The following is a 27,082-nucleotide window of genomic DNA, read 5'->3' as shown; positions in this document are numbered from 1 at the left end:
TGGTCTTTCTTTTTATCATAAGTGGCTATAAACTGACAATAAAAGGTGTCTTATCTTATCCAAGACTATCATTATTTTATCCATGTTTTTATTTAATGTGTAGGCCATTATACATTGAATTTGCTTAAATAATTTCGCCCTGAATAAATTAATTAATTCAAAAGAAAAAAAATGAAGCTTTTGTAGCAAACGCCACATTAAAACCCTTCTAATTCCAACCATTATTATTCCAGTCGTGACGGTGAGAGTCGTGTTATTGCCTCTTTAAAACCTAAGACGCGCCTCGGGCCAACGCGTGGATCAGCCGGGCTTTCATCTGACTTCTCGCGATGCTTGGGTTATTAGCCGGCAGACAAACGGGATGTTGAAATGGGATGATGAGGAGCTCTACTGTGGACAACAAACGAGAGCTTCACTGAAATAGAAGCCCGGGCGAAGAGCAAAACGGTATGTAGTCTGACCACGCCAAAGCATTCGGGGTTATTCACTTATAACGAGCCGCGGTGATGATGAGGCAGAGACGAGGGGTTGCCGTTTCTGCTGGTGACGTCACGACTTTTTTCTTCTTGAAAGTCAAAACAACCGTGAGCTGCGTCGTTCCGTTTGGTCTTTTAAACCTCCAGCCTGAACCGCTCCACGCGCTTTTACACGCATCGAGCGCAGACGCGTACAGCCGCGAGTTCTCACTCCGCAGCTCCGCTTTTGGCCCCGCTCCGGCCGAAAGGAAGAGAAAGCAACCTGTGTCGGTGCGCGAGGAGCAGGTGCACGGGAATCCCGGGGTCCCTGGCGCTCGCAGGTAAAACCGTGCGCCATGGCGGGCGGTACTGTCATTCAGCGCACTCCAGGCGCACGCAGCCCCGGGGGGAACTCTTCTCCTGCGGGCGGCCGCCGCGTTAGACTCAGAGGGATGAATGAGAGATGCCCGGCTTTAAGTGTTTGTGCAGCTTTTACTGAGACATTTGTAGTGTGCTCTTTTATTTATGGAGCTCGTGCGTAGTTTCATTCGCCGCTGGAAGCATCCGAGGTGCTCTGCCACGCCGCGCGCAACATGCGTCAGTTTGACAGCCCAGTGACGTAGATGCTGCTGCTGCTACTGCTACTGCTGCTGCTGCTGCTGATGAGGGCACTGGTGTGGTCCTGATGAGGGCACTGGTGTGGTCCTGATGAGGGCACTGATGTGGTCCTGATGAGGGCACTGGTGTGGTCCTGATGAGGGCACTGGTGTGGTCCTGATGAGGGCACTGGTGTGGTCCTGATGAGGGCACTGGTGTGGTCCTGATGAGGGCACTGGTGTGGTCCTGATGAGGGCACTGGTGTGGTCCTGATGAGGGCACTGGTGTGGTCCTGATGAGGGCACTGGTGTGGTCCTGATGAGGGCACTGATGTGGCCCTGATGAGGGCACTGGTGTGGTCCTGATGAGGGCACTGGTGTGGTCCTGATGAGGGCACTGATGTGGCCCTGATGAGGGCACTGGTGTGGTCCTGATGAGGGCACTGGTGTGGTCCTGATGAGGGCACTGATGTGGTCCTGATGAGGGCACTGATGTGGCCCTGATGAGGGCACTGATGTGGTCCTGATGAGGGCACTGATGTGGTCCTGATGAGGGCACTGGTGTGGTCCTGCTGAGGGCACTGATGTGGTCCTGATGAGGGCACTGATGTGGCCCTGATGAGGGCACTGGTGTGGTCCTGATGAGGGCACTGGTGTGGTCCTGATGAGGGCACTGATGTGGTCCTGATGAGGGCACTGATGTGGTCCTGATGAGGGCACTGATGTGGTCCTGATGAGGGCACTGGTGTGGTCCTGATGAGGGCACTGGTGTGGTCCTGATGAGGGCACTGATGTGGTCCTGATGAGGGCACTGATGTGGTCCTGATGAGGGCACTGATGTGGTCCTGATGAGGGCACTGGTGTGGTCCTGATGAGGGCACTGGTGTGGTCCTGATGAGGGCACTGGTGTGGTCCTGATGAGGGCACTGGTGTGGTCCTGATGAGGGCACTGATGTGGTCCTGTCCAGCTGTAGATGTGAGCGGGCAAAGGGCTGGGCCACATGATGCACAGACTGGCTTTAAGCGGATGTCTTGGCATGGACCCATCATTGAACAGTGTGAAGAGTGAGGCACGTGATGACTCTGATGTTTAGAGCTTTTTCCTCTGGGCACCTCTAAATAAAGACGTTCACAGTTGGGCTGTACTCAGAATATTGATATTGTGACATCGTGAGGGACGTCTTGGCCACATAGATGTGCATGATGATACTTTCAAACAACATAAATTCATGACACATTGCTGAGTTAAATGATTTTTAACCTGTCGACTGCTGCATTAAGACTGCATCTGCTGAAAGGGTCAATTATTCATAAGGCGATTGTATTCCGCTATTGAAATTTAGCTCTAATTTGCCTCCAGTTTGATCTGTATTATTGTTCTGTAAAGTAGTTTGTTTTCATATCGACTTCACTAGGGTTTAAAAAAGGTGTACACATTTGGTGTGCAATGCAATTTATGCTTTTTTGATGTTCTTAGTATTGAACTATGCTGTTGTTTTGTGTGTCTTATAAGCCCATGTGGGCTGGGCACCTTTCAAATGGTGCATGACACAAAGTAAGTAAATAAACTAAACTAAACTAAAAAACATAAATAGATCTTAAATTTACATTTTGTTCATTGTCAACTGCAATATTGATCTAAAAAGCTTGATAGCTAAAATAAACTTCCTGTTCAAACAGTAGAACTGATAAACCCAGCCTCTTCATTTAGAGTAACGAGTATTATTTGTAAAAAGTGGTGACACTTAAATAAGAAGTGACATTTTAGAAGAACCCGACATGTACCAAGTGCAGGGATGTGGGCGGGCACAGGGGGTAGGTGAAAACAGGACTGTTCTAAGCACTGGAGCCTAAACTGCTGGACAATACAAGATTACTGAAACATGCAGAATCAATCAAAATACAACTTTGAACAGTACATTAATGATGAGGAAACTCTGTTATAATAAAGTTAAAAGCTCATTCAAATTGATTTAGCATAAAATGTCCCCTTCCTCCTTGTGATTTCCTCCACTTATTGCTTTTCCTTTTATTTATTTGGAGTATGGAGCCACTATATGGGGCCCCTCTGAGCCTCAGCTGCCTTACATTGACTATGTACAGCTGCATTTTGTGTCAGGTGTCAGGACGCAGGTGTCCCCATGTGCTCCAGTGAACACAGTATAATGCAGGAGGCTGTTGATCTCAACATGAGGGGCAGTTTTCACATCTGCACAGGCTTCTAAAGATATGTTATATACTTGTAACCTGCAACCAATGGTCAGCCTCAAGTCTCAAAATAAATCCTGAATACAGTAGTCATGCTTTGAGGTTATCATGATGATACATATTATCTCAGAATATACCGGTACAATCCGTCTGGATGACAAATACAAAGATGGGAGTTGTTGGGAATTGTGTAGATCAGAGCAAATAAAAATGGATATGCTGATGTTACAGATTCCCAAATATACAAAACATTTAAAGAAATGTTTTGAACATAACCATAACCTTTAAGCCAGGAAGCCTGCTAGTGATGTCTCTCTAGGCCTGTTTTTAGTAAGCTACGTTAAACTTGACGAGAGCTCTTAAAGCTTATGTTGCTTGTCAGAGGAATTCATCTTGGCACGTCTTACTTTTGCTCTATGCTGGGTCTTCTTGTGCTTCTCTCTGTCATTTTGTCCTGTGTTATTATTAATCCTGTTTGACTGGTACTTCCCTGGCAGAGCTGGCAGTGGCCATCTCCATAGTAACCGCTGCCCCGGTGATGAAGGGTTGCCTGTGTCTGGACTCTCGTCTCGTCTTGGTCGTCTATGCTGCAGCTAATAGATAGTTCTGTGGCAGCAGCACCAGGCGATCAGGGGCACGTTAGGCCAGATTAAGACCCAGCTAAATTAAGACTCATTGAATTACACTCAAGCATTAAAGCGTAATCCATAATTTTGCAGAGGCTATAAAAATACTAGCCATCAATTAAATTCCTTTGAAGACCTTTGGTTTAATGAGCTATTATGAATTTTAACTACACTTCTGTTGTAAATGTGATGCACATTTTTCCGCGGAGAATAACGTGACATAGTTAACCATTATCATCCATTTTCTATCAGTCCTGTTTATATGTTTATGTTTGCACAATAAGCACTAGCATTAAGGTGCTGCCCGGTGGGTGAGTGGTACAGCAAACATATGCCAGGCTCTAAGTGCATCCGGCTGCAGTGTTGTGAGTTCGATTCCCGATTTACTGCATGTCTCTTTCCTCATTTCACACTGTCCTCTCCGGTCTAATAAAGCCTACAAAATATTTAAACATAAATAAGAATAAGAAGAAATTAAGACTAATTTAATTCTTGTTCAACACAGGAGATTCCCCTCTGCATTGATTAGTCGACTATTCAATATAATCTATATTCGATTTCTCTATGAAGACAATAATTGCACATGAGCTAATGAAAAAATATATATTTATATATATATATTTATAAGTACTACTAAAAAGCACCTTCATACTGTATTTAACTCACGACATCATGCTTAAAATCTCAATAAAACAAAAATGTCTTGATTAAAGGCATACAGCAGGAATGGGTATTGTTGAATGAAAGAATACATCTTTGTAACCCGATAATGATATTCAGATGAAATTATGTCCAAAAGAAATGTGTTAAAACATGTCTTTAAATGTATTTGGTGAGGTTTAAGTACAAAACCAACAGTCACAATAATATCGGTATTTCAAAGATCTGCCTAGCTCTACATACAGCCCTACTAATTTATTGTTCAGCTTGTGCCAGGTGCCGCCTTAGTCTGTTCCATTAATGGAAAACACAGTACGCATACATAAATACTTTACCCAAACATCTATGCGTTCAGAATTAATTCAAAAATATCAAATAAAACAGTGGATGAAAGCTACTTGGTGTGTGATGCTTCAGTCTCTCCAAATATGAGCAGCGGTGCAGACAGCATCTGGTCTGAATACTGATTTGTACGGCGTTAGCTCTGAAACTGTTAGCTTAGCAGCTGTAGTGCCACTCTCATTCAAGCTGAGCGGTGTAGTGCGTCTGCGCATTGTGTAACCAAGCTCGTAGTAGAGTGCATCTCAGGTGAGCGCGGCAGCGATGCAATAAGAGACGGGAGGGGGAGCGAGACAAGAGAGAGGTGCAAAGATTTGGGCAGAGAGAAATAGAGGAGCAGGAGCATCTGCTGCTGCTATTTATAGAACACAGCCCTATACTCCCCAGTCCTCCCACTCAGCAGCAGACATCAGCCTACACGCACGCTCACATTGACAAAATCCACCTACAAGCAAAATGTAGCAGCGTTGGAAAGGCAGGCTCACTACCTACTACACACCGCACTACAGGAGGTGGATGAATGAATGAGAGGCATGCAGTCAAGGCCTGCTTCTACTTCCCTGAGAGCCTGTAATCATGTCTACAGGTTGCCACAGAGGGAAATAGGTGAGAAGAGGAAATGCCCTCGCAATAACACTTGCTCATAGGCGGAGGCAGCTCAGTGTGATGTGGTCCTGATGAAGCAAAGCAGCAGAGAAGGTGAGAAGTTCCCATGAAACATTGTGTCTTTCTGCTTTCACTTCCTTTCAGGCTGAGTCACTGCTGCTGAGGAGGAAGGTCTGGAGAGGGAGCGACAGAGGAGGAGGAGGTGGCGGGGGAGGGGGAGACCAAGAAGAGGGACGCTCAGAGATAAGACACAACAGGAAGCAGCGGACACGCATCAAACATACACACTGAGTCTGTGTGTGCACACGCAGGCCAGGGAGAGACTGCGTGAGCCAGCAAACGAGAGGGAAAGGAAGAGGGGAGGGAGAGTGACACGGAGGCTGGGAGAGCCGCCCCCCTCCTCCCCCTCTCTCTCTGTGGAGCAGGCGTGTAGCGGCATCACACTCGGCGTGAAGGAACCATGAGCGATGTCACCATCGTTAGAGAGGGATGGCTTCAGAAACGGGGTGAGTACACACAGTACCCCTCTATCCTCATGTCCACGCTCTGCTCCATGTCTGTTCTGCTGTGTCGTCTGGATGAGGGCCGTGCCGGTGCACATGTGCTGTGGAGCTGCTCTCATCACATGGATGTCTGATACTGTGTGGAGCAGGAGCAGTCTCCCCTGCAGCTTGTGGAGTTTGAACTGGATAAGCCTGTGTGTCTGCTGTGGGTTTTGTGCATGATGATGTGGTTCTGGTCCTGACATGCAGAGCCATAGTAGTTCTGTCAAGCCTTTCTACTATGTCTCTGTGAAATTAAGTTAGTGTCTTTGCATCCTGAATTGTGTCACTAAGTCAAGTCATATGACAGGGCTGAGGGGATGTGAGGGGTTGTGAGGGGACACCAAAGAGAGACAGAGGAGACCAGGGGGACAGCGGCATTTCAGTATCCGGTTTGTGGCCTTTCTCACCAAAACAAAAAGTTGTGATGTTGTAAAGATGACACTTCCATTCTGAAATGTCAAATGTCTGACAACCAGGAAGGATGCAATGAGGCAGGCGAATTGTTAGAATTAAAACCTTTTACAGTCCAAATACATGGATTCTCAGTTTCCCACATGCTCGTCTTATTCTGTGCTTTTGAACAGTCTCAGGGGAGGACAGAGGGGGATTTCCAAGCTTCTAGGCCAATGGGCATCATCTCCCTGACTATGTGATGATGTCTTGGAATGTGTAAAGCAAACTGTTGAACAGGAAGTGACATGGTTGCATAACATAGAGCAGGCTTCTGGGTAATGTAGGCTAGCCCTCTGCTACAACAGGGTGACCCTTGGATAACAAAGCACTAAAAATAAGTATGAAAAGGCAGTGGGGAGTCCCTCAGTCTGAAGTGATGGGCAGGTGCGTGTGTGCGCGTGAGGGTGCCAGTCTGTGCACATGAAGAGAAGCTGCGAGCCCCCAGTCACGACGCAGCTCCCAGTTTGTGTGAGACAGACAGGGAGGTGGGAGGGGACGTTGTGTGGAGAATGTGAATGTTTGTCTGCATCATACTCTAACTGTGTTTGTGAAGCGGAGCGGGGTCGGGTGCTGCTGACTCACTGTCCAGGTCGTGATACAGCAGTCTGCAGTCTTAGTCATTAAACAGATCTACTCCAACGTAAGGGAGGATGTGACAGAGAACAGGTCCAGGCCCCAACAGGCACAACAGAGTTGTCCTGTTTATGTTATTTTAGCAAATTCGTTATATCTAGTTCTAAGCTTGAAATAAAACTTAGCTGTTGTTGTGCTAACAGAGGACCTCACTGCTGTCTGTCTTGTATGTACACACAAGGTAACCTATCAATGTTTATTTACCAAGTTTAACTGAGGACAGTTCTTCAAGCATCGTTGAATTCAAGCAAAATACTAAGGTTAAGGTGAATGTTATTTCCCCAACACACAATTTATACTCTGCATTTGACCCATCCTTCAAAGCTGCTGCAAGGCAACAACTCAGGAACTTTGGAACTCTAATCTTCTAATTTTATGATCAGTAATACCTAGCTTTTTACCTAGCCTATTTTTCATTTTTCTTATTGATTTGGGAAACTGCAGCACCACCTAGACACAGTTTGAACATGCAAACTCAACACAGACAGACATGCTCCGGGAAACAAATTGCTGTGAAGTAGGAACTCTAACCTCCCAACCATTGTAGGTGAATGGTCATCTCCTATTGGATCCCATTCTCTTTTGGCTCACTTCACACTATAGAGGTGAGATAGGGTCGCGTAATCAGCTTTGGATTAGTAGTGGTAGTAGTATTACAGATGAATGCATGTTGACAGAGGCTAGGATCATTCACTTTCTTTTGGAGAGCTGGGAAATACATTGTCTATGTGTGGCACTCACACAGACTTTGAAATGAGAGATTCTTTGGACGTACGCGTCTCTAATCACCTCAGTATCATCATTTAAGTGACATTGGTAGCATTTACTTGAGGGCAAACTGTTGCTTCTCAGATCAGTGCAGTTTACTGTGTTTTGCTGCTGAACAGAAGACTGAAGCTAGCCTGTTCTGATAGCAATGGAGCAATGGCAGTTGTTTGACGAGTTGGGAAATAACCGTTAGAAAGAATAACTGGTCAAGCGTCACAGATGTGTTGAGAATTGACAACACACACATTAGCGCACAATGGAGGCAGGCTACACATGTCAATGAATGCATTATGTAGTAAGTGTTAACACAGAAGAGGCTTTGATATTGGAGACTGCACTCAAAACACTTACATTTTACCTTGCACAGTTTGACTGGAACTGGACCGTAACATTTTAAGGGAAATTTTTGAATAAATTATATTGTTGGATTTATGAAATATAAAAAAATATCTCTCCCTTCATAACATGTTTTTTTTCTTCATGTCCCCATTTGTCATATAAAACCCTGTGCTAAGGCTTATGTTGTTCCAACCTTTTGCTTTGTGAGCAAATTTACTAGAACCAAACAACCGTGAGCTACTCATGTTCCGAAATATTTTATACCGTATTTTGGCTGCAACAAACTGTAATTTCTGTTGTCTAAACATTTATCTAAATATATAATTAGGGCTGGGCAATTAATCAAAAGATCGATAGATCAACGGATCAATAGATCGACGGATCGACAGATCGAGATCGAGTCATTTGAAATCGTCAATTATTTGGGAGGGTTTTTTTGGGAATCCTGCAAAGATGAAACATTTTTTGTTTCAATTTTTTATATTTTCATATCGCTCAGGCAAGGGCACTCAAAGGACATGGTTCAACATTCATGTTATTTGCTTATAGGCAGAGGCACAGAAGGTGGGTCTAGGGGTGTCTGCAGTTTGCCCCTTAGAAAACTTGTGAAAAGGGGATTTCCTGCATTCTGGTGAATTTTAGAAATACTATTTTAGAAGATCACTGTCTCTGAGTTTCTCTGCACTGCCCCTGGCCTTTCACAGCGTCACCTCTTTTCTCTCCTTCCCTGTGGACTGAGAGGCTCCAGGTAACACGCAGGTATCAGTTTGCACTTCCATTCATTCTCTTTCTCCGTGAATATACCAGCAGAACAAGTGGCTATGTGGCTGTCATTTCCCCCAGTGGCCCTGAACAAAACATCTGTTTTTTCCGAGTCTGATTCTAAACCTAATGAAGCCAACTGCTCGCTGCCTGCGCCCCATAGTAAAGAGAAAACAGAAAAAGAAGAGGTGACAACTCACAGAGGCGCTTGGAGAAGAGACTCCAGGGAAAGAGGAGAGTAAAGTTTGTGCAGATCTACACAAAGAGAAAGCACTAAAGAGCCGCAAGTGTAATAAGAAAATCATAGACTTCACCACTGTATTGTATCGCACATCCACAGCCATATGGATCCACAGACCAGACACATGCACTTGTTGTGGTTGTCAAATTCTCCACTCTTCCTAAAAACTGCATATTTTTGTCTTGTTTGCAGCGCTCATGCTGCCGCGCACATGGATATGGCTGCAGGTTATAGTGCCATAACCAAGCCGGCCCATGCTACTCAAATTGGGGTCTAGGGTTTGAGACCCCAGCTCTAGATTTTGTGTACTGTAACATTCTCAAAGTCTTTGCTGATTCCTCCCAAGTTTTTTTCCTTCCTATGTTTCTTATCTCATCAGAAAGACCTACTTTAACATATTGCATGCCCTAGCTTCCTATTGATAAAAATAAGGGCAAATGTTCCAGCTTAAGATGTCAAAGAAAATGTAGCTAAGGAAAGTGATATAATCACAATACAGTGACCAGGTACAGACTCAAGAACAGCACTGCTTTTAAGTACAGTGTGTCCTTGGTTGACTCAGTCTCTCACTACTCCGTACCATAAAGCACTTTCCGTCCCTTATTAAGTGGAAATTCAATCTACTGCTAATGTACATGGCCATCTTTGAAAGAGGTCTTTTATTAAAAAGCGGTCTGTGTGTTCCTTGATTCCAGGAGATAAACGGTCTATCCATCAAAATCCATGCAGGTCTGTGTGTTTCACCACCTAAAATAAAAGTGCAGTGCACTTAGATTTCAGATCAGACATGTGTCAGCTGATGCAGAGGGGCACAGAGGCTGTGGTGGAGGATACAGTTACCTGGCTTCACACAGCATCGCAGCAGAGGGCAATACAGGATACATGCAGGGACAGGGCTGCATCTTTGTACACGTCCTGGGCCCAGTCCAAGAGTGCTGCAATTCAAGAGCAACTGAGAATTGATTCATTCAAGTACAGCTGATTTCATTGTGGTGTGCATAAAGGTTCAATCATTATGATACAGTTTTAATAGTTATTGTACTGTTTGAGACTTGACTGATAGTTATCATTAGGTTAGCCCCAAGATCTTAAACAAACACTGTTCTTCTAAGTCTTCTAACAGATTTATGTTTCATTTTGGTATACTGTTGGGAAAGTTTGTCAAATGTAAACATTCTCATTATTTTTGGTGCCTTCATCAGATCAGCCACATCTGTGATGAATGTGCCTCCGCTGTCCCTCCCGCTGGCTTCTCGTTGGGTCTGACTACTTGTTTGCATATGTCTCTGGTCATACGCCACTTCCTGTGCTAGAACGTCCCGGCCCCCTTTTGGGTAAAAACAAATGCTGTGTCCATAGTAATGAATGGAATGTGATTGGTAATAAACTTCAAATAAACATCCAAAAACTTTATTTAGTGATTTCTATTGAGTTTATGAGTTTGTATTTCTAAATTCACCCAAAGCAGAGGAAAGCCAGCACTAAGTGGCTTCTAATGCTATTTCCTATTAAAAAACACACTTAATCATTCGTTTGTGGTGATTTCATACATCCGTGAGAATGAGAAGCTGTTTTCCTGTGGTTCTGATTCTGGTTCTCAATAGTTTAAGACTAAAAGGAGAGAATTTGTATCTGCCACTGTTGAATGAAGCAGAATGTTTTCACCCAAAAGTAGGCGGGACTCAGCGAAACAGCAAAAGTGCCCGTATGACCGAAGACATCTATTGCTTGTCTCCACACATCCCACCAGAGTGTGTGCCAGTTGCGGGCAACACGCTTTGTGGGTTCATTAAGTGCAGTGCAGTGCAGTGGCCATCTTGGCTCTCTGAGTTCAGTGAGTTCAGTGTTGCTGGAGGCTGGCTGGATCAGGTGGCACTGCCAGATCTCTGATATCAATCACCAGCCGCTGCCGCCACTGTCTGCGCTGTCGTCCTTCTCCTCTCCTCCTCCATCCTTTAGAAGCTGTCACCAAAACTCAGACCTCTTTAACATTCACACTCTCACTCTGGTCTGTATGTCCCTGTGCTTTTTGACTATCCTTTAGTCTCATGTACACAGGCAGCAGCAGAAAGGCAGACAATACAAGCTTTGTTATGAATGGCATCCTCTTGCACATCCGGAGGAAGTGTACGCTCCAATGTGGCTTTACAAACTGTCTCTATTGTCCTAAGAATGAGTCACTCAACACTGCAGAGAATGGCAGAGAGCCAGGCAGGCAGACAGAGCAGTACTGCTAATAGAGGACCACTGCTATCCAGAGATGCTATGCTGCTAACAGAAGACCTACTGCTAACATATGGCCACTGCTAACAGAAGACCTACTGCTAACAGAGGACCCACTAACATATGACCACTGCTAACAGAGGACCCACTGCTAACAGAGGACCCACTGCTAACAGAGGACCCACTGCTAACAGAGGACCCACTGCTAACAGAGGACCCACTGCTAACAGAGGACCCACTGCTAACAGAAGACGCACTGCTAACATATGACCACTGCTAACAGAGGACTAGTGCTAACAGAGGACCCACTGCTAACATATGACCACTGCTAACAGAAGACCCACTGCTAACAGAGGACCACTGCTAACATATGACCACTGCTAACAGAAGACCCACTGCTAACAGAGGACCACTGCTAACATATGACCACTGCTAACAGAAGACCCACTGCTAACAGAGGACCACTGCTAACATATGACCACTGCTAACAGAGGACCCACTGCTAACAGAGGACCCACTGCTAACAGAGGACCCACTGCTAGCAGAAGACCCACTGCTAACAGAGGAATAGTGCTAACAGAGGACTAGTTCTAACAGAGGACTAGTGCTAACAGAGGACTAGTTCTAACAGAGGACTAGTTCTAACAGAGGACTAGTTCTAACAGAGGATTAGTTCTAACAGAGGACCCACTGCTAACAGAGGACCCACTGCTAACAGAAGACTAGTGCTAACAGAGGACCTACTGCTAACAGAGGACCTAGTGCTAACAGAGGACCTAGTGCTAACAGAGGACCTAGTGCTAACAGAGGACTAGTGCTAACAGAGGACCCAGTGCTAACAGAGGACCCAGTGCTAACAGAGGACCCAGTGCTAACAGAGGACCCAGTGCTAACAGAGGACCCAGTGCTAACAGAGGACCCAGTGCTAACAGAGGACCTACTGCTAACAGAGGACCTAGTGCTAACAGAGGACTAGTGCTAACAGAGGACCCAGTGCTAACAGAGGACCCAGTGCTAACAGAGGACCCAGTGCTAACAGAGGACCCAGTGCTAACAGAGGACCCAGTGCTAACAGAGGACCCACTGCTAACAGAGGACCCACTGCTAACAGAGGACCCAGTGCTAACAGAGGACCCAGTGCTAACAGAGGACCCAGTGCTAACAGAGGACCCATTGCTAACAGAGGACTAGTGCTAACAGAGGACTAGTGCTAACAGAGGACTAGTGCTAACAGAGGACTAGTGCTAACAGAGGACCCAGTGCTAACAGAGGACCCAGTGCTAACAGAGGACCCAGTGCTAACAGAGGACCCAGTGCTAACAGAGGACCCAGTGCTAACAGAGGACTAGTGCTAACAGAGGACGCAGAAGTAGTTTGTGTGTCATTCCCGTCATCACAGACTTTCTGTTTCATAATAATAATCAAATAAAATAGTCCTCTGGGGTCTTTCACTCAACAAAACTAAATGTTGTAATTTCTTGTAATTTAAAATGCTCTGCTCTGTTGTGCTTTAGTGGCCACAGTGTGGAACAAGCTCTGTATGAAACTAAAGTTGTTCTGTTCGCTCTGCTCACCACAGATTCATGTGGTGTTGTATACATTTGTAAATTAAACAAATCATCGAGGCAGTAAAATATTAATCAAAGCTTTTTAAATGGTCAAGCAATTCAAACAGTGCTCTATTGACTAAAAGAATGTATATATTCTTACGCTCAACGGCAATATGATTGAACAAGTACCCTATTACAATACTTCTGATTTGATGATAAGATCTCATTCAAGAGCTGACAAGTAATCTTAAAGCCAGATAGTCATTCTTCTTTATAAATAAAAAAGTATATTCCGCTTAATTATAGAAAACACTAAACCCCAGGCTACATTACTCTCAGTGCTGGATTATGGTGATGTTATATATATGCATTCTTCGCCAACCGTCTTAAAATCGCTGAACTCAGTTTTTCATTCCGCACTAAGGTTCATTATAGGAGCTGCATACAGAACCCACCACTGTGAATTATACTCCATATTGTGTGTGTGTTTGTATTTGTGTTTTATTGATTGTTTTATTTACATTTTAGCTAGATATTGTGCTATTGTGTGTTTTATGTGTTTTGTATTCAACAGAGTACTCATGAAAAAGAGTTTCTCTCATTGAGTGTTTTTTTCCCTATGTAAAAATAAATAATAAACAGACAGCTGCTAACAGTGGACCAGTGTTGACAAAGCTACAAAGCGGGATACTGACAGTATGTGACAGAAACAGGCAGCGGCGGCAGCAGCGGCGGCGGCAGAAGAGGAGCTGGGCCTCTGAATTCAGAGGGGACCAGTAATCACAGGTACATCCTCCACTGAGAGACAGAAGACTAATACACAGGCAGGCAGCAGGCACACTGTCACCTCTGCTTTTGATCAACTACAAAGTCTGCATTTGAGTCTCTCTCAAACGAGCTCAAGCTTAGTCTCTAATCAGATATTTCAGTTTTAAATGTCGCCCTCTTTGAACCATACACATTTTTAATGATCTCTTTACAATTGTGTTTCATTGTTTTCTGGAGATATTTTGACATGCACCACTCATTATTATTCATTTTCTTTATTTATTTGTGTTATCTAGATAGGTGAATTGAGAACTAATTCTCATTCTCAATGATAACCTTGCAAAGAGGCAGCAGTACAAAGAACAGAGCGACAGCATACAATACAATACAACAGAAATATTACGTTTTTCACACAAACACTTAAAAATGCTATAACCCAACAACAATGGTCTTTCTGCAGCATGGACATATATTATATATATATATATATATATATATATATATATATATATATATATATATATATATATATATATATATATATATATATATATATATATATATATATATATATATATATATATATATATATATTTAATATTTAATATAATATAATATAATAATTTTTTTTTTTTTTTTTTTTTTTTTTAATTCTCTCCATGTGCTCAGAGACAATGCTGCACTAAATGGTCAAAGAGACAAATGGTGTAACTGCAAACACAGACAGTCAATAAGACAGACAGAAGTGGCAGAAGGAAGTCTGCTAAGGCCAAACAAACAGTGATGGATTAATGGACGCCTGAGTGAATGAGCTGGTGCAGGCAGAGGAAGTCTTGGATCAATGAATGTAGTGCTGATCACTGCTCTGGGAAATGTGGACACGTGGTCAGAGATGGAGGAAGGAAGTTTGTATGTGGGATTAATGCTTCATCAAACCTCACCTAAAATAAGTTTAGGGCTGAGCGATGTAGCAAATGAATGAATCCCTTTTTTTCTTGTATTGATCAATCACAATTTTTGATTAGATTTTTCTTAAGCCTGAACTTTCCCAAACCACATGCCTTTAAGGACAGAGATTTGGCTGTAGACCTCTCCCTTAAAAAGCCAAATGCTTGGATCTTGATTGTATTTGAAATTACATTTATTGCATAGTCCTAAATGACGTATACTTTATGTTTAGTCAGGGCTATGTAAGTAATTTAATTTCAATTGTCTTTTTAATCAGGAGATCTACAGTTCAACCTTTAGAGGGGACAAAAAGTCAAATGGGAATGATAGTTTGTAATGTTAACGTTCAGGAAATTCATATTGAAAGTGATTTTTATTTGCTTTATTGTGTCAAAATTACATGTAATAAAAATATAATGTTGATAGATGAATAGGACATAAATTATTATTAACATTTTTGTCATATTGTCCAGCCCTATATTTAGTCATTTGATTTAAGATTCACGCTCAATACTTTTCAGCTATGACACAGATGCTCTGGCTTTAGGTATGGTATGGTAACAACCATATATTTATTCTTGAAGTACCCTTAGAACGGCAAATAAAATGTCAAACATTATCAGAAGTTCTGGGCCAAAAAGAGGCTGCTAATAGTATTATTTTTTACATCAGTTGATTGACCTAATTGGTGCATAGTAACCATTAGGCCTGCAACTAACAACCCAGATGAAGCTGAAGTGAAGCCGTCTGAGGATCCTGGTGGTGCACGTTCATGGACAAAAGAGTGTATTCATCAATTTACACATTCTCCGAAGCTCAATTTGAGTCAAAAGTTATTTCTCACCTCATGGCATGTTTTGGAACCTATTTATAGACCTCTTAACAATAATTTGATTACTAAATTATTAATTAGTTGCTCTCAGTGCATCAATACACTTGTTGCAGCCCTTGTAACAATGCTTGCTTTTTAGTTTGTAAGTGACTAAAGCTATAGTCTAACTCGAGGCAGTGGGCATTGGGGCATGATGAGGTTGGTTTGAGGGGGATTGGGGCTGATTGGAGGAGGCAGGTTTGAGTGGAGGTTGCTTTGGCTAATTTAGGCCAACAGATTAGTGCCTAGTGGTTAACAGCTAGTGAAGTGTTGGCTGGCAGCAGGAGGCCTCCAGAGTGACCAGCGAATGCCAGTTCTATTTACTTTGAACAACTTCAGCCACTCATGCTATAAAATACTAATCGTATTTCCCACTTTTTGCATGCTGAAGAAATAAAATCTAATGCTTATAGTGAAATAAATTCATAAAAATCAAATCTCAAAGACTGTGATTATTTAGGTAATAGAGTGTTCTCTTCTCTGGCCTACTATATCATAAAAAACTGGCTGTTTTTATAGTTTAGACCTTTTTTTTCCCCAAATGCTAATTCTCCTGAATATGTTTAAAATGTGAACGAAGTTCTGATTTGAAAACAAAAATCACCAAACTCTATTTGCAATACTACGTCATGGTTTGATTATTTTCCAAAATCATGCAACCATTTGAAATCATGTGGTCATTGAAGTTTTATCAGATTAAAAAAACACTGTTCCATTTTAGGTTTAAAAAACAAAACTATTTTTGTATATTATGCCCAGGAGCCTGTCCTTATCTGCCTGTGTATTAAAATGCTAGTTAAAGTCTAACTCTCTATAGATACGTTGTGTATGTGGAGTTTACAGTGGAGCTGCACACTAATGTCACAGTGGTCCGGTTAAAGGGACAGTCATTCTATTTTTATCCTCCCACCTGTAATCTGCCTTTGACAGGATTAACACAGCCACAAGCTTTTGGCCTGCTGTGACACGATGTTCCCCTCAAAATGTTCCTTTTTGCATTACAAAGAATTCATAGATTTAGTCAATAACTACAGTGTGTTTGCAGAATGAATTGAATAAGTGGGACAAAAATGTGATTGAACGTTTTGAAACATGTGTTTTACTCTCACAGAGGGAGAAGGATATGGCCACAGCTCATTTCTATCTGGGCTGGTTTCCAGTTTCTCAGGGACAGCTACCTCAGTGGCAAGAAGACACCAAACAGTGACATTTTTTCTTCTCCTCTCAGCGTACTTCTGTGCCTGCTGCCAATCTCAAGTCTTTAATTAGCTTTCCATAGTAAAAGTCTCCCAGTTCCATTCAATAGCCAGTAAAGCATAGTGGACGACTTCAGTAATCATGTCAGCAAGGCTTGGCAGGTTTTTCTGAGGCTAAATGTCCCCCATATGGTCCACTGGTCGGGCCCCACTCCTCACCCAGCACTCATTAAACCAGAGCTCAATATAGCAAGGTAAAGAGGGACGCACACACACACACACACACACACACACGAACACACACACACACGAACACACACACACGAACGATGTCTGAGCTGCAAGGAACCAATCAAGACGTTGGACTGGAAGTGTTCACAAAGGAATGGGAGGATAAGGATGTGCTGTTTGAGGGTCCAACGCTCCTGCACAATTGTTGACTCACCATCTGTCATGTAGAAAAGACTTTTATCTCATCTGGTACATGTGAAAGATGAGACAGAAAAGAAATGAAAAAAGAGTGAGAGGTGCAGATGTCTAAGCCACCGACTTCAATTTGAGGTTCAGCGGCAGAGGAGGAGGAGGAGACGAGAAGGAGACCAACATCTGCCAGTGTCAGATATTGCGCCGTGGTTTGAGTGTTGGGGCACATTATTCAACTTCGAATGGGGACGGACTTGTCATTATGTGTCCAGCGGCCCACAGCAAGCAGGTCAAGACATGTAGCACAGACATAATATACAAGGGGGATTTTTGCACATAAAAGGAAGGCATTTATAGTAAGTTTATAAAGACGGACAACAAACTAGGATTGGGCAATTATCCCTCGCAAACGTATATTTAAGTTTTCTTTTTTTTGTCTGCATAGGCTTTATTAGACAGGATAGTATAGTGTGAAATGAAATTGTCAAGAGCCGGATTCAAACTCACAATGTTGCTCACATGGAGTGCACGTGTGCTAGCCATTCGACCAATGAGCGGAAATGTTCTTTTCAAAAACAACCTTTAAATCTCTTTTACTGTTTATTTGACAGTAGAGTTGCAGCATGAAATGGGGGTAGAGGGTAGAAACATTCAGCAAATGGTCGAGGGCTGGGATCAAACCCACGAGGCTGTGGTGGTAACGCCCTTAAACACAGTACCACCGACGAGCATCAAACTTTCAATATTGATTTCATTGAGTGCTAACATGAAAACATTTAACACAAAAATAGCCATATAATTTCTTACTCTGCTCAAAATCACACACTATTACTTCTGAGGACTGTCTAGACCTGTCGAAAACCCAACTCAAACCTCATTGACAATTTAACTTGACTGAATTTCAGTCTTGCTTAAAAGCTCCCTTATTGCCCAGCCCTGAAAGAGACAGAATTTAAAATGACTTTTGTATGGAAATGTATTCAATAGGGATTTCACAATGTCAATTTTTTTTGTTTTGATTATTGTGAGAAAGAACATCACGATTTAACATTTATTAACAATTATTGCTGAGACTGTGTGAAATCTAGTATATTACTGTTCCTCAAGTTTGTGGCCAGCTTTACGAAGTATAACTGTCAAATCAATGACAAAATAAAGTAAACGTGACAAAAACAGCCAGATATAAAATATTTGTATGTATTTTTTTAACTATGGATTTAAAAAACAAAACAGTCATGATTATTATTTTGTAGTTCTCACGATTCTATTGTGACCTAAATAATCACAATTATGGATTAACCGAATACCTTTGTCACTATTGTCCACTTCTGGATCAATAAGGGATTACATTGATTAGAGACAAGGTTGCATCACATCAATCCAGTTTGAGGAATCAACCTTCTAATAGTTTGCTTGGCATCGACTCTATGTTGAACGTCCGAGTTATATAATACTGTTACTCTGAGGCATAGTCAGAAAAAGTGCTGTTCCTTTAAATTATTTCACTATTCATCATTACAGTTAAATAGTGATAATGCATTCAGAAAACACAACACATTTGTCAAAAAGAAGAGAGAAACAATATTCCTGAACCCTTTGGATGTGGAAGTGTAGAACACAACTTTTCTCATCTATTTGAACTTAGGACCCCTAACAATTCACCAATCAAGGTTTGTGGTCATTATAAAATTCACAAAAGCCTGAAACTATAATTATTTGTATTGCTCTAAGTCAAATTTATAAAATATTCGAGAAAGAACGACAGGTCGACAGGCAAGCCCATGGAGCGGAGCAGCAGTTAGTGAGCTTGAGAGCACTCAGTGTCTGGCAGCCCCTTTGCACAAAGCATGAATGAGTGTGTGGAGTGAGGGCCGGCTGGGCTGGTCCTGCCGCCTGCTTCTGTTTGGGAGACAGCTTTGCACTTGACAGTACTTTATACTACGCTCGATTGTTTACTTTTGTCTTCTATGTTGTGTTTTCATTCATGTTTACGGCTGGGTATTTATAACATGCAGCCTCATAGCTGTCATGGGAATGGTTGTGACCGGTGGGGGCTACTTGAAAGTCGAAGGGGGCATCTCTTAAGTTGTACACGTAGCACCAGCTGCCGCCTCTGCTTTTTTGAATTAATACACTGGCAGCCACTCTGGAATAAAAGCAACTTATGCACACTCCACAGACAAAGCATTGCACCTGTTAACCACTGCTCAACTGGACAGGAAAGGGTCCCACCCATAGCAACAGTCGCACAGCTGTGGCTCTTTTTTACATTTTGATGGACATGTACTCCCTGTGAATGATTGGTACAACTGCCTTACTGCAGCCTCGATTGGGTGGCTTAATTGGCCAGTGACTTGAATATAAATATGGCTGTTTACATTGTGTGGATAAAAGTGTGCTAAATGTAACAATACTATCATAAACAGAAGTGTAGCCACAAAATTAACTTAAATATCTAAATCAATACAATATAAGATAAATAAAACAGTCTCTAAAGACAAATAAGAGTGACACAGTCAATACACAGCGCAATGTGATTAGACTGCTTATTGGCTGTGTGCTGGTGATCCAGTGTGAACTCCACATGTTGTATTGGGCTCTGTACCACTTTAACCTCTTTTTTACATTGTTGATATCTGTCTAGTGTATATTAAACAGTTCCAGTTATTTCACAAACAAAAGGTGTTGTACAGTATAAAGATCTGGATTCTGGAGAAGGCTAAAAGTGTACTGAATGTTAGGTTAGAGACCAGTTATAGCGGTCAGAGATATATTGAAACATTGATATTATTGCAATTGTTGTTTTGGAGATATGCAAGTAAGATGTATCGTCTATAATTAAGATAATTGAATATGAGACTGAAACGTCTCAAACAAGGGTATAAAGTGATATTTCTTATAATCCATTGACATTGTGTGCCAGTCTTGACCCTCAATCAAGACATTTAAAAGCACATTTTGCAAATTCATGATGCATTATTGAGCGAATACAAAAGAATAATTTATGGAGCCCTACAAACCAGGCAAAACACAATATTTTCATCCATTAGAACATCCTTCTCTGCAGTAAAGCAATCAAGCAAAAGCGTGAGGAAAAGGATATCCAAGGATGTTCTTTGAGTAGAGTTGCTGCTCCCCCATATTGAGGTGGCTTGGGTCTTTTTGACTTTCCCTGTACGGGCGCCTTTGTGTTTTAGTGTGTATTGGCTTGTCCCAGTGCGTTGAGGCCCCAGGAAGGTGTCAGGAGAAGCTAGAGGAAGTATGTCTGAGGCCAGTGGGCTGCATCTTTTATGCACACGTAAGTATCATATGTGGCATGGGGGAAATGTGTACAAATATTTTCATGGAAGACTTAGATCATGTAATACCAGTGCCCTAAGCACCTATAGCAGTCTCTCAACATGGAAGCAGCTTGTCAGCTGATAAGTGAATTCAAAACAGTGAATTCTCTTTTTCATTTACAGGACAATACTTGTAGAGCTGGACACTGGTAAAGAGGGGCGGGACATTCAGCAAAGCAGCCATAATTAACCCACAACACTAACGCAGATCTGTCATGATTTCGCTCTACGTTTGATCCATACAACAGCACATGAATGATCTGTCAGGCTGTCACACCAGCACAAGCTACTGATTGTCCTCAGTAAACCTCACCGCTTCAGTGGCTGTATATAGGCTCCAAGAACCAGGTGGTCTTTTGATTTTCCACCATATAAAAGTTTATACTTTCATATTTAATACCTTTTAAGTTTCATATTTTTAGAAGCACTCCTCTAAAGTTAACCACTTTGACGTGTTTAATATAGGAAAAGCCTCCAAAATGAATGGCATTTGTTCCTGTCTGGTTGTCATGCTGGTCTGTAAGCACGAGGGTCATGGCGCCCTTTTAAATGTGACAGCATTTAAGACAGAATAATGATGTTGTCACAGTCACAAGCAGCGAGGGGACAGTGCTTACAGTAATGGGCTAAGACAGTAAGGCTGTAAGCTTGCAGCACTGTAGCCTATAGCTCCATGACCTTCGCTGACCTTCCTGTCGGCGTGCGTTGGATGTGGGGTTACTGTCTGACACAGGTGGTGTTGAGCAGCGGCCCTCCAGCTAAGATGCTAACACTGTACTAATCCCAGTGTACAGCTTTAGTAAGAGAAGTCTGCCTCCCCACAGACCACTTGAACAAACCCTCAAGTCCAAATAGACATGGGGCCACAGTGAGGCCCGCATGAGCACACTTTGATCAACTGACACGCGCACAGCCCCCCCCCCCCCCCCCTCCACCTGTGCAGTGTGTATACATTATACACAGCGGATTAGGATGAGAGGCATCTGTCATTCACTGTGAATCAGCAGCACAGTGGTGGCCCCGTGCTTCAGGGAGCCACCACCATCTACTGGCCTGCATCAGTACTGCAACAAAAAGCAATTTAAAAGTAAAAGGATTGTTTAGGGATGTAATTAATCAAGTTATTGTTTTAACAGCCGAACATTTTCAGTTCCCTTAGCCACTACTGGACCAGCTGGGTGGGCAGAGAAGCACCACGACTTGTCTGTACCAGGACGCTTGGGCCATGTGCAGCTGGCTGGGTGCAGTCTCCCGGTGGCCCCCGAGGGATGGCCCCTCTCCCATGGGTGCTGCGCAATCTGGCTGCCCCTGCCCTGTCCCAGAGCTCTGTCACTGTCATAGCTTCTGCCATGTTAAACTGTGCCTATTTGCTCTGCTGCAATTCCACCAATTTCCCTCCCACTTTTGTGCCAGTTCAAACCCCCTTGTTGTCCAATTCCACACTGCTCTGCGCCCCGCACTAATTGTTCCGCCACTAAACCTTTAATCAAGGCATCTGTTTTGATCAGAATGTGCAAATCTCCATTAAACATATTATGGCTGCACAATCTTAGAACATGTGCTTTCCAATGTTTTTGCAATTTTTAATTTCAAGCAGTCGTTGTTGTTTTTGGCGTGGCACTAGAGTTTACATGTGAGATAAACGGCCTTCTGCAGCTACATTTAGTAATAGTAATGCAAATGACCTTTGCTATTTACTACCGCGGCTGTACTATCGTCCCACACAAATACAAACAGAAGCACATATACTGCTCCGGTAATGAGACTAATGCAATGTAAGTGGATTGCCTTCAGAGGAGCCTTAAGATGTCTGAGCACACTGGAGTTAGAACTGCTGGGGCCGGGGTCATGCACGGTTTGCTGTATTAAACAAGTGGGAAGTTAAGAGTCGAACAGAAAGGACATTTTGTACGGATGAAACTAGTAATGTGATTGTAACTGAACTGCACTAAGCAGTTGTCCTCTCCCACATTTTTTTCAGTTTCATCAAGTCCAGTACTTTGTTAGTAATGTCATTACACTCTGAAGCCCTTTGGGTTTTTCTTGGCTGCCTGGCAGATGTTTTGCTTCTCTTTATAGTTAGGTGCTAAATGCATAATGTTCAGTTGCTAGTTTAATTATGAAATTATTTTTTGTAAGTTATATTTTTGATTAGTATGTATGTTTAGTATGTTTTTATTTTGATTATTTGCATATCAGCTTAAAGAGAATCAATGGCTAAGGCCAGTTTTATGTATTGCAATTTTTAGAGTAAGATTAAATATTTTTATATCAATGGTTTTTGGCTTGCTTTAAGACCATGGGGAGAAAATGAGACTAATATAATAGGAAAACCCTAATAAAGCGCAATCAAAAAGTTATAGGCAGTTTAGTGTGATATAGCTTAGAATATGGAGATGGGACAACATACAATTTCCATGACTTGAGACATGAGATTGTGTCCACAAAATGAGATTTTTACATAATTTATACTGAATTATAAATTGTGCAATCCAGTTCACAATGTTTGCCTTAATTTAAAATAATAATAATTTAATATTTCTGTCATTGTAGCAATAATGCTTTTCAAGAGATGAAACTCACCAGCGCTGAACCCTCTTTTTTGTCCCACTCAAATGTAAACATAGAAAAAAATCTCACTAGATCACTTTGTACACGATCACGGGAGGTTATAAATGGACTGCAACATACTTTAAAATGCTCACATTTTTGAAGTGAACTTAAACATTTCTCCCCTCATACATGTAAATGAGTTTTGATCTCTGGCTCGGTGTATATTTGACGTCTCTCTCTGTACTTTTGTGCTGCTGCTGTGTGTTGGAACGTGGTAGAGCAGTCGCATCCTGATCCCTTACCCCCCCTCTCCTCTTCCTCCTCCTCCTCCTCTTCCTCCTCTTCCTCCTTCTCTCTCCTCCTCCTCTTCCCAGAGCGCCAGTCGCACAGCCCCATCTCTGCGCCATCTGCATATCAGCTCCAACCTTGGCCAAAATGTTAAATTAAATCTCTGTTTGAGTTGATTAACAAATGGCTGGTGAGCTCACATAGTTATGGAGTTTTTATTTGTCGGACATGTTTTTCTTTCACTTTGCTTCCCTCACTGTTGTTTATAGCATCAGGCATGAGATTGAAGGTGTTCGGAAGAAGAGAGAGGCGATGGAGGCAGAAAAGTTTCTCTGACTCACTTTGTTGGCGCTAGTTCAAACGTACGATTTGCTACCTGTCTCTAGTCCCCCTCATTCACTGTGCCCCCCTCTGTCCTGAAACAAATAGTTAATCTGTTGGCTAATTGAGTGGCAGTGAGTCTGTACCTTGTTGTAATTGTCCAATCAGAAAGCTTGGAACGAGCACAGTCACAGCTGATTCATTTTTGCCTCTTACCGCTAAATCCACAAGCTGCAACTGGCGGAGGTGCCAACAAGACTTTCTGCAGGAAATCTAAATGATTTTTAAAAAGTCTGGTTTGGTCTTTATTAAGGCTTATTATATATACAAATTCAATGTGACGGTGTGCTCCCGTATTTAACTAGGACACGAACTCAAACAATTACGAATGCACCGAGTTGAGAGATTGCATCAAACAAAAAAGTTGTGATTCACTTTAGCGTAGCTTCATGAAGGTTTAATCTGTCCAAACAGCTTCTCATTCTCCTATTTTCTGATATATGTCATTTTAACAAGGAACAACAGACTTGTTCTTAAGAAGTCTGTAGTATAGTAAATACTAATTGGCCTTAAGGGAAAAGTAAAGTTGTGCTGCAAACTTAATGAAACTGAAGTGCGGAGTCCGAGAGATATGGTGTGGGAAGGAGACCGGCTGTTCTGTTTTCTCCAGCAGTCCAAACCAGAGACATGTGGCTCCCTAGACAAGCTGTCCAGAGTGGGAGAGCTCGCTGGACTCATTACAGCCAGGGCCAAGACGGGATAGCTTGACAGAACACCATTGGATCTTTGGGAGATTTGGAAGGGCCCAAACAGCACAGTGTTAGTGCATGTGTGCGTGTTTGCGCTCGTGCGTGCCTGTGTTTGTTTGGACGGTTCTGTCTGGACAACTGTCCATCTCCTCTCTCCGTCTGTGCCACCCCTGGCTGCCCCTTCCCCCGCCCCCAGTGGACATGCGCACTCTGCCTCAGCCCGGCCAGAAGGATTGCTTAAATGTTTTCAGTTGTACTGGACAGCTGAGCGATGAAGTGGCCAGCCACAGGCTTCCATTGGTTGGACACTTGATGTAGAAACTGACTCAGAGAAAAGACTGGCTGCAGACCAGCAGGCCGCTCATCACTGCCAGTTTTTAATAGTTTATCAGTTAACTTTCTTTTTATTTCCTTCCATTTGTGAAACAATTCATATTTCACTCCTCTAAAGTTAGCCAGGTTTTATACTGGCACTTCTGTCCTCACTGGAAATTCACTGTTGTGTGTAAAGATAAAAGGGAAAACCTTCAAGGTGAAGTTGACCTCTTCTAAAAACGAAATGGCTTAGCTTCCTCTTTGGATGTGTTTTTGTTATGTTTGTGCCGGTGAGGCCTGGAGCTGACCAGGCTGTTAAAAAGCCCTGATACATTGCACTTATAGTTAACATAAGCGAACAAGTGAAAGGGCTGTGAAATCTGAACAAATAAACATCATAAGAAGAAAATAACTGTTTGGGTGAACAAAGCAGTCAGACAATTGTTGTGTAAAGTTGTACAGTTGCAGTCTAAGAACATCTTGCTCAAGAAACCAAGACCTTTTTCTCCCACTAAAGGAAGTTACTGCCAAACTACCTAAATGCAGAGTTTACTGCTGGAATAGTAGTATTACACATTTCAAGTTACACAACATTGTTTTTTGTCTGGTTATTCTGTGTTCCCCTCCACAGGCCCTCACAGTCCACCTCCCCTCTCACACCAGTCTGTTTTTAAGCAGACAGCTATCCAAAGAATATGCTTTGTTCCTGATAGAACAGGAGTAAACAGTAAACGGAAGAAGACGGCTGAGTGGGTGGATTTGTGAAAATAAAAAAAAATTCAAAGCTGGGATAATGGATGAAAGGAAAGGTGTGATTTGTTAATTCGGATGACGCATTGGCACTGAACAGCATTCTCTTGTTTGGCTTCATCTAGCTGCATCTCCTCATTGTCTTTGTATGCTGGTTCAAATCCCTCTCGCACACACAGACACACACCTTCTCCGCCCAGAGGTACAGGAGCGGCCCGCGCTCTCATACGCTCCCATCAGCGGAGCAGGTGTTTTTCGGCAACGTGTTAATGAGTGCGGCTTGCTGTCATTTCCGCTTTAAATGGATGTCACAAATATCGCACACACACCGGCCGCTTCTCCCGGTCTCTGCTGTCGGAGAACCAGCCTGAAGACGAGATCAGAGCTGCTGTCAAACTCCTCTGCTCCAGTGCTGCGTGTGCGGAGAGGGACAGTATTATGTATATATGTGTGTGCACAAGTTACAGAGATGCTGCCTCAATAAGACAGGTTGTAAAAATGTACATTTGCCTACTTAATTTAGCATGGACTGTTTTAGAGATTGTACTTGTTGTCTTTTGCACAGATAGAAAGATAATGTAACACTTTTAACTTTATCTTTATGCCGTGACCCATCTACTGTCTGGAGTGCAGTTTGAAGAATGCACTGGTGAATATTAGGTTATTTTTGCTTTTAAAAAACACAAATTCTGGTTGAAACTTTGCCATTATCGTGAAAGAGATTAAATCAAACGTGGGTAAATCAACTTAATCACATAAAAACACTATAGCACTGTCCCTTTGCCTATTCAGTTTTAAATGAATACACATTTGTTGAATACATTTAAAATGTAAAATTCTTTATTAGAATTGTAAAATTGTAAAGTGAGATGTTTGCCGTGAGTTTGTGATGGATCTTGGTTTTCTGGTCAGCACAGGCTTATTACAGCTATTTGTTGTCACTGCAAAGACTGACTAAGTGTGACTCCACAAACAGTTCTCAGGCTGTGTGCTGTGGTCATGTTTGACACTGGTGTAATCCTGCTGAGGGTAATCTGATAAAGCTGTGGTGCTATACCTCAGTGCCAGTCGCTGTCAGCCAGTCGGTAATACTCTGTCACCAGCTGCTCAGCAGATGTTGTTGTTTATTGCTGCGGTCTAAGAAGGGTCATCCTCGCCATGTAATCCCATCCCGCCGCATGTCATCTCCTTCCTCACTTTGTGCTTTCTCATGGTGCCTCGTCCTTCCTCCGATCGGAAACACTGCACCTCAGATATGTGTGCGTGTGTGTACCAGCATGTGGAGTCGATATCGGGGTCATCACCGCGACACCTGCCTGTGTATCAACCAGATGATGATGCTGGCAGGGTTAGTTTGACTTGTGCTGGTAAACATGTTTTTGTCATTTTTTATGTTTTAATCCGATCAGAATCTGGCAACCGCACCGTACTCCTAGAGACTCTCTTTGGACAGATGAGAGGCGGGCCTGAACAGACAAATGCTCAGCTGTCAAGGGAATCAAATTTGCATATAAATAATCTATAAAATGGCAATCCTATATCATTGACGTATAGA

General features: G+C 42.7%; 1 protein-coding gene across 3 annotated transcripts in view; it reads left to right on the top strand.

Moving 5' to 3' along the window:
• Positions 1-307: 307 nt before the first annotated feature.
• The window catches only part of akt3a (v-akt murine thymoma viral oncogene homolog 3a), a 50,202-nt gene continuing 23,427 nt past the window's right edge, over positions 308-27,082 (top strand). The window contains exons 1-2 of one of the 3 annotated variants that reach the window (XM_072436565.1): positions 308-447; positions 5,635-5,996. In XM_072436565.1, coding sequence (XP_072292666.1) covers positions 5,951-5,996 — 46 coding nt within the window. In that variant the 5' untranslated portion in view covers positions 308-447; positions 5,635-5,950. Of the gene's footprint in view, positions 448-765; positions 797-5,634; positions 5,997-27,082 lie in introns of those variants that run through there. The other 2 variants (XM_072436566.1, XM_072436567.1) reach the window with 2 other exon arrangements.

Source organism: Eucyclogobius newberryi, unplaced genomic scaffold (genome assembly GCF_026437365.1).
Source record: "Eucyclogobius newberryi isolate DKJ021-1_F unplaced genomic scaffold, fEucNew1.0.hap1 SCAF_8, whole genome shotgun sequence".
NCBI classification, from domain to species: domain Eukaryota; kingdom Metazoa; phylum Chordata; class Actinopteri; order Gobiiformes; family Gobiidae; genus Eucyclogobius; species Eucyclogobius newberryi.
This window is presented reverse-complemented; position numbering and strand designations above follow the sequence as displayed.